This window comes from Taeniopygia guttata, chromosome 3 (genome assembly GCF_048771995.1).
Source record: "Taeniopygia guttata chromosome 3, bTaeGut7.mat, whole genome shotgun sequence".
NCBI classification, from domain to species: domain Eukaryota; kingdom Metazoa; phylum Chordata; class Aves; order Passeriformes; family Estrildidae; genus Taeniopygia; species Taeniopygia guttata.
In genome coordinates, this window is record NC_133027.1 from 30864892 (window position 1) to 30873262 (window position 8371).

Here is an 8371-nt window from a genome sequence, read left to right on the forward strand (position 1 = left end):
TTACATACTAGAGAGCATGAATATATTCACATGCTATAAACAAACCTGTCCAGATTTGTAGTGACATTTTTCTTTCTTCTGAGTGCTGTAATCAGGAGGAACAAACAGAACATTCAACAAGCATGTTTTTATCAAGCACATGATCCTTATGGTGTATTGCAAGATTTAATTCGTAGTTATCTTCCATTTTTAATCAGTAATCTCAGAGAAAATGTAATGTAATCAGATAACCTACAGATAAAAGACAGGAAAATGGGCAGGTAGCAGAAGACAAGTTTCTGATGGTGATTACGTGGGTTGCTTACTAAAGTGGGGCAAAGAGAATATGATTCTGTTTTTCTTCAGGATTATCAAGACCTTGCATACGTTCTGTTTCAGGATAGTGGTGTCTAGTCTGAAAACTGAGACTGGGGAGAAGTTGCCTCTCATTTGACAGTGCTATAAGTATTTTGTAAGATCTTTCACCTTGCAACATGGATAAAAGTTGTATGGGATTCAGAGAAGAGTTAGGAGAATATAGGATGCCTTATTATGAGAGGGTTTAAGAGCTTGGTCTATTTAAATTTCTTGAAGTAAATAAGAAGTGTGATTATGATGTGAAATTTTGTTGTGCAAGGCTGTAATTGGTGAAATGGGCATGAACTCAGATCAGCAGTTGAGTAACCCTAACATTCAGTTCCTGTGCTTGAAATTGGAAAATTTAAAGTAGAAGTCCATGGCCAATCCCTAACTTGAACTTGTTTGAATACCTGTTAACAGAATGTATTGAAATTTTAAAAAATTAGTAGAAGAAGGGAATGAAATGTGGAATAGCATGACTTTCTTTCTCTCTGAGATATTTATCATTATGTTCTGCATTGTAGGTGTGTCTGAGGTGCCACAGAGGGATTTGAGAGTTTTTCTTCTAAAAAAGAAGGGAATTTATTGGTGCTCCTCAAACTGATCTGTATGACCCTTGAGTTTTCACAAGATTGCTTTTCTTCTCCATTTTAACCTGAAAGGCAGCATTTAATGCTAAATGCACTCTGTTTTATGGCACTGTGGAGCACAGAAATGTTGGTTTGAATGTTTTGTTATGAGACTGAAACATCATGATGTCTGCAAAACTTGGGATTTATGTCCATTGTCATAGCCAAGACATATTTTTCAAGTGAAAACAGAAGCATTTGTTTCTCCTTTTTCAAATATGTCTTGAGCATTGATGATCATGAGTACTTTGACTCTGCTTTCATATATGTGTCTTTATCACAGTTCTCAAAAACATTTAAAATACTTCTTCCCATTGTCTGTACAGCTCGATGCTATTATGCAAACTGTTGAATTTTTAAAGGAACTGGTAAAGAACAATATGTGACAGAGTAATTTAGTATTTTATAGAATTTTGCCTATTTGCAAACTCAGGGGGGTTTAAAAAGAGATACCTTAAGCAGCTCCTACAGTAGAACTAGATAAAAGGCATGTGCTATGAATTATGCATTATTCATGGGCACAGAAAAGAAAGAAGAACATTTTATATGTTTAATGATGTTTTTTCATGTAAAGTGGGCATAGCTAAATTGTATTTAGAATTAGAATTAGAATTAGAATAGGGTTTGTTGCCAAATATTGTATAGGAACTGAGCAAAAGTCTATCATTTTTATATATACTTAAAAGTATTTCCTAAATTGTTTTAGCCAGAGGTTAATTTCAATTTTTGTATGGTATGTCTTCCAGCAAAAGTGTGATCTTCTTTCTTCAGTGAAATTTGTAGGAAGGAAGAGAAGGGGAGAACTGTGAGGTATTAAGTTTGGAAGTATTAATTCAGTGAAATATTTAATATATGTCTTTCTCCAAGCAGGAAACTCAAATCAACTTAAACTTTCTTGGATTTTGTGTGTGTGGTGGGGAGGGGCCTGATTTGAATTGTACTGCCTTGAGTAAGAGCTGAGAATCAGTTCAGTGGCTACAAAAGTGTATTTTCATAGAGATGATGTATGTTTTTCACGATTCATATCTGAAAAACTTTGGTGGCATATTTTCGATAAAGAGATGTTCATAAATACTCATTTTTCCCTGAGGTCAGGTGTGTGTACCTATCATGGTTGCCATAAATTGACAGACAAGCTTCAACTTATTAATGAATTGTGGTGATGTTAATGTGTCAAAGTCCTCAGCTTTTATGTAAAAATGTGTTGTTTCAGAAATTTGCTTTATCATGAGTGTTATTTAAGCAGGGCAGGACTGGAGATCTATGTAGTCCTATTCCAATATGATCAGTTGAAATGCTTGTAGCTTGTGCTTATGTTTGCTTTACCCCTGTCTATATTTTCAGGTATCTAAAAGCAAAAGTTTCATTCCTTCAAATGGAGTTAGAGCAATTCCAAATGTGACTGCAGTCTGGGCAATAAGCTGGGAGCAGGTCTGCACAGAGGGACTTGGTGGGGGCTGGTGGGTGCAGATCTGAGTGTGAGCTGGCAATGTGCACTTTCAGCCTGGAAGCCTAAGAGTTTCCTGGGCTGCATCAGGAGAAGTGTGACCAGCAGGTCAAGGGAGGTGGTTCCCCAACTCTGCTACACTCTCATGAGAGCCCTTCCTGCAGTGCTGCATCCAAGTCTGGGGCTCCCAACATAGGAAGGACATGGACCTGTTAGAGTAGGTCCAGAGGGAAAGATGCTTAGAGGGATGGAGCAAAGATGCTCAGAGGGATGGAGCACTGGTCCTGTGAAGTCAAGCTGAGATAGTTGGGGTTGTTCAGCCTGGAGAAGAGAGAAGATTCTGGAGACACCTTACAGTGACCTTTCAGTATTTGAAGGTGGACTACAGGAAAGATGGGGAAGACTCCTTTTTAGGGTGTCTATTGACAGGATGAAGGAAAGTGGCTTCCAATTGAACAAGGATAGGTTTAGATTAAATATTAGGAGGAAGTTCTTTACTGTTAGGGTGGTGAGACTCTGAAACAGGTTGCCCAGAGCAGTTGTGGATGCCCCCATCCTTGGGAGTGTTCAAAGCAAGATTGGACAGGACTCTGAGTATCTGGTGACCTGCTCATGTCAAGGGGTTGGAACTCGATGATTTTTAAGATCCCTTCCAACCCAAACAATTTAGGAATCCATGACTATACTCTCTTAGGTGCTTTAAATGCCTTAGGTGGAGCGCAGTGGAAGAGCAGGCATCATACTCCAGGATCAGAAGGAGTTAGCTCAACAGACTCTAGAGGAAAAAAAATGTATTTTGAGTTCTAGAGAAGTGAAATCTGAAAAAGGAGTTGAAAATGGGACTGCAGGGAAGATAAATGTTTTCAAGCCTAGACAAGGATGATTGCAAAGGAAACATATAGCTTGTTGTGAGTACTGGACACACAGCAAAAAATTGTAAGGTTAATTATATTCTTGGATATGATCTGAGAAAGTGATAGAAATCTTAACCATTTTCAGATATTGTTGATAATTCCTAGAAGCAAGAGAGAACAAATGAGATTTAATGTTTTTCTTTGTGAACTGGATATAGTTGTGTGCTCATTTCCTCATTAGTTATTAACAGGAAATAACAGTTGATTATTTTTAGTGGAACTGGGTAGATGTCTAAAAACAAAATATGCAAAATCAAACCAGGAAGAGTTGAAATAAACACCAAGGCCATTTACAGTGCAAAGATAAAAAGGGTAAGAATTGTATATAGAATTTAAAACCTTAATAATATACTTAATACCCTGCTTACATAAGAATAATTGTGTGCTAGACTGTATTTTCCCTATGCAAATAGCTCTTCCAGTCAGCCAGGAGAAATTGAAAATGTTGTGTGGGGCTATTATTTATGACCATACAAATGGAAAGCAGTAGAGGCCTTGCTTTTCCACAGGCTATCCCTGCTTTCCTAGATACCAGCCACAGCCAGAAACATGCTGATAGCAGGAAAGTGCACATGTGCTTTTTTCTGTCTTCTGGTCCTTCTCTCAACTCCATGTGTCCGACTCCCCTCTTTCATTTTGTCTGCTGCCATCTCTCTTTCAATTTGTAGGAAAAATTCTGTTGCACTGATATAATGAAACTGCTTATAAGTATGATCTTTAGGCAGCTGATGAACATTAGGTTTTGCAGAATGACTCTCTGAGAGCACTGTGTGTAGGAAAATGATTATATGAATGCCAGGTGTGTTTTTATAGAGGTCTTGGGTAGCATGACAATGTTAGAGATAGAAAAATCATGTTAATGTTGGTTGTTTCTTAACTTAGATGCCACCTGCTGTTTTCTTGCCATGTATTTTGCATTACCTTCCATATTTTCAGCTGATGAACACTTCAGGGAGTGCTTGTCCGGTGCTTTGGCTCCTTTGAGGATCTTCCGAAACCAAACTGAATGAAGAGACATTAAACGAACATTTAATCTTAGGTTCTAAACATCACATGATCAGACCTCCAGGCTTCCAGCTCTGCCTTCCAGAGAAAAGCAAACTCCTTCCTTGCTGCCTGCAGGCTGCAGCAGGGAAGCTCCCTCTCTCTGTTCACCCACTTGCAGTGCTCCTGTGTCCTCCTCCCTGCAGGCTGCTGGGCAGGGCTGTCACACAGGGGCTGTCCTAGGCAGGCACCGGGAGATCCGTGCCAGCAGGGAACCATTCAGTAATGGGCCTTCCTGCATGTGTGCACAGGAAGACAAGTGCTGCTCTTCAGGGTGGGCTTTTACCTGAATGTATTGTTAAATCTCATTCTGGTATTTTTAAAGACTGGTTGTCACACTGATAAAAAATTTCTCAAACAGGGCTTCTTACTAGCCATTTAAATAAAAATTTATTTGCTTTGCAATCAGAAAATATTGTGAGAAGGAAGAGGAAGAAATTCTTTTTAGTATGTACAGAAAAAAAATGGAAACTTTAATTGTACACTGGCCAGAGAGGTTTCATAGCTATTTTTCTGTTTTCTTTCTCTCTGTAGTGCTGTCAGCCCACTCTTGGTTGTCCACTAAGTCCTGATGACTTTGGCCTAAATTGGCTGTAGTATAAATGCAGGTTTTTCACTTTCCAGAAAGTTCCTGTTTTTGTGGTTTTTTATCTCTTCCCTTTCTACAGCAGTTATGGAAATTTTCACTATCAACTGTGTGAATGTGCAGTCCTTTCTCTTGCTGGTTTCTTGCAAATTTAGCTGGTAATAGAATTGTTCTGTGTTGTTTTTTGTTGTTTTTTTTTTTTTTTTTCTAAATTATGGCACTATCTTATGCTAGAGGCTTTAGCACTTCAGAACTCATACCCTTAATGTGTTTTTTGAAGCAGCATATTGAATATATATTGAATATATATATTGTGGTGTTTGTAAAAAATCCACTGTGGCCATGGTGGACTTTTCAGGGCTTAGTCAGCAGCATACCAACAAAAGCAGAAGATCTGAGACAGTTGCTTTAAGGAAGATTATCGGGGTGTTCCATATCTGTATTTTGTGGTGTCCTTTGCCTGTCTGCTAAACTTGGGTATGGGATCTCAATGAACAGACCTGATTACATGTTGAATTCATTGACAGTGGTATTCCAAGGAAGATTTTCCCTTAGTCTGGAGAAGAGTTGAAACTCATGCAAGCTGTGGATGCTAAGCAGATGGGGATCACTTAACTGGACTAAAATAGGGGCATAGTTTAAGTATGATTTGCAGTCCAGGCTCTTTTTCATTGTGCATGCAGATGATTTGCATTAGAAGTTCCCAATGGTAACAGGATGAGTTTTGTATTTTAAGGAATATAACAAGAACCTGTGTATTGCCTGGTTCCCCCATGTGGAACTGTATGGGTATGAACAGCAATATAACTAAGTATGTACGGCACTAAGAGACTGGATGTAATTTGCTTACAAAACATTCTATTGCAAGAGCAGTACAGAGCCTGCCAGCCTGCCTGTATTTCAGTCTTTTATTTGTAGATTGCGGTAAGTTTTAGATAAGTATGCTTTCTCAGTAAGTGAAACATGCTTAAAGTACTCTAAGCCAATTATAAACAATGTATTTTAGAAATTTTATTACTTGAAGTAGATAACCAAAACTTTGCCTTTTCTCCAAAGATACATTTCAAAGCGCTTAATCTTTTGTTTTAGCTCTTCTCTAATCTATTCTGCCTGTGGGAGGATTAATGAGATGTGAATTTTAATCTCCTTATTGATTTCCTAATTATTTTTCATAATCTAACTCCAGCTCTTGATTTATGCTTCTCACTGATGAAAAATGTAGAAGCAACAAGAATGAATAATCTGTATGTATACGCCCTGAAGCTGGTTAAGGATATAGGTTTTTTTGTTTTGTAACCTCCATCTGGTCTGATGGTCTTTCCGTATTCCCTGTACTGCTTTTTTCTGCCTTTAGTCATACCACGTATTTTTAAATTCTCATTTACTTAAATTTAGTTTCTGTAAATTAATGAGGTTTTATTAAGTTGAGGGGCAAGGCTGTACAGCAAATATTTTACATCATCTTTTGCTGGTTTCTTTCAGTACTCTGTCTTGTCTTTTATTTCCCAGAGCGCTTCCACTAAACCAGCAGCTGCCACCTTGTCTGGAGCAGCCGGGGATCTTGATCTATTTACTGAGCAAACAACAAAATCTGAAGAGTCAGCGAAGAAACAACTCTCCAAAGACTCCATTTTATCACTGTATGGCACAGGAACAATGCAGCAGCAAAATGCTCCTGGTAAATAATGTTGTGAAGGTTTCTGGGCAGTCTTATTTTAATCTTTATCTAGGAAAGTTACCTTCTACAAGTATAAAGCTAAGGTTAGATACCTGCTAACTATATTCAAAGTAAGGTTTTTATTTTCAGCTTTTATAAAACTGAGAAAAATTACTGAAATGTAATATGGATGCTAAAGACAAGCATATATGTGATTTTAATTTATTTATAGCTGTTCTAATTATCAAGTGTACAACTTACTGAAAGATTTGTGAAGTCTGATTCTGCCATGCCATTAATCAGTGAGGGTCTGAGTCTCCAGTGTGCAGGCAGCAGTCTGTCAGGATCCCTGCAGAACTGTCAGAGCTTTGGTTTAGCTGTGTTTGTGTGAACAAAGACCTCCAATACAGCAGTTGAAAGATTTTGGTTCATTACGGGGATGCCAGAATTTCTTAGCAGTTAATCTCGTGGTGAGTCCCTTTCTTTTGAGAATTTTAAAGTAATGTTTTGCTTTTACCAGAAGCTAAATTGGCAGCACTGACATACAGATGGACAAAGTTATCCTTACAATTATTTTGGTGCATTTCTGACTTATGGGATGGGGGTGGAAAATCATAAGACTTCTGCTGAAATCTTCTTTTCTCTGGTACAGGTATGTTCATGGGGTCATCTTCTATGCCATTTACCACACAACCATCAACTCACTTTCAAGGCTTTCCAGCCATGGGAGTTCCTGTGCCAGCAGCAACTGGGATGATGGGAAACATGATGGGACAATCAGTGCCAGTGATGGGACAAAGCACAGGTGTGATGGTAGGAGTGGGAGTGCCCAATGGATTTACTGGTACTGCACCAACTGGTGTGATGGGACTTCCTCAAACTGTCGTTGGACCTCAAGGTGGAATGGTAGGACAGATGGTCACACCACCACAAAATAAGTATGGATTGCAACAAAACCAACAAGCTCAATGGAACCTCTCTCAGGTAAAGACTGGCCATTCCCCAGACAAGAGTGCTTTAGGAAGAGTGGTGCTTTTCAGATAGAAAATGTGTGGCTGTTGGAGGAAGGTTAGGTGTAGCCAAGTTAAAGACTACTGGACTATGAACTGCTCAGAGGCACATGTTAATAAACCAGTGAATAGTTGAATGAAAGGTAACTGATGTGAAAACAGAGAATAATTTCGCCAAGGTAGACCAAACTCAGTACTCTGAGCTCTTCTCTCATGGCTCTTCTACTAATAGCTCTTCTCAAGCTGTCATCAGAGCCAGCCAAGTAAAAAGCTTAGCTCAGGTAGTTACAAAATTTGGAAATGAAACACAGCCTTATAACTAAAAGCAGAATTTAACTACTTGGGGATAACCATTAACAATGAATACTTTCCTTCACAGATTTCAGAATAAATTTTGGTGGAATGTGAAGTGCTTTCTGGTCTTAACATTTTCCTGTAGATAATTTGCTTAGGCGCATCTGTTATTTATCTGTAGCATTTCCATCCAATATATTAAACATGTTTCAAAGGTTCTCTAGATGGGTTAATGTACATGTAGTCCTGTATTTGTGCATTTTCCAAGGAAACATCTTGAAATCAAGTATTTGAGTGTTTATTGGGGCAGGGTGAGGCAGAGGGATCAGACTTAAATCATTCCTTGGAGTTCAGCATGGATGACAGCAACTATTTTTTCATCCTATTGTTTGTATTATGATAACAGTACAATAATTCCATGCTGCTTACTTAGAAATGCAAGAAGAGAACC

The 8371-nt window shown here is 38.4% G+C and overlaps 1 protein-coding gene across 4 annotated transcripts in view; it reads left to right on the forward strand.

Annotated features, from left to right (window-relative positions):
• Nucleotides 1-8371, forward strand: part of SMAP1 (small ArfGAP 1) — a 90067-nt gene that overhangs the window by 79200 nt on the left and 2496 nt on the right. For all 4 annotated transcript variants that reach the window (XM_030267393.4, XM_072926526.1, XM_072926527.1 and 1 more), the window contains 2 exons: nucleotides 6469-6637; nucleotides 7269-7600. In XM_030267393.4, coding sequence (XP_030123253.4) covers nucleotides 6469-6637; nucleotides 7269-7600 — 501 coding nt within the window. The remainder of the gene's footprint in view (nucleotides 1-6468; nucleotides 6638-7268; nucleotides 7601-8371) is intronic.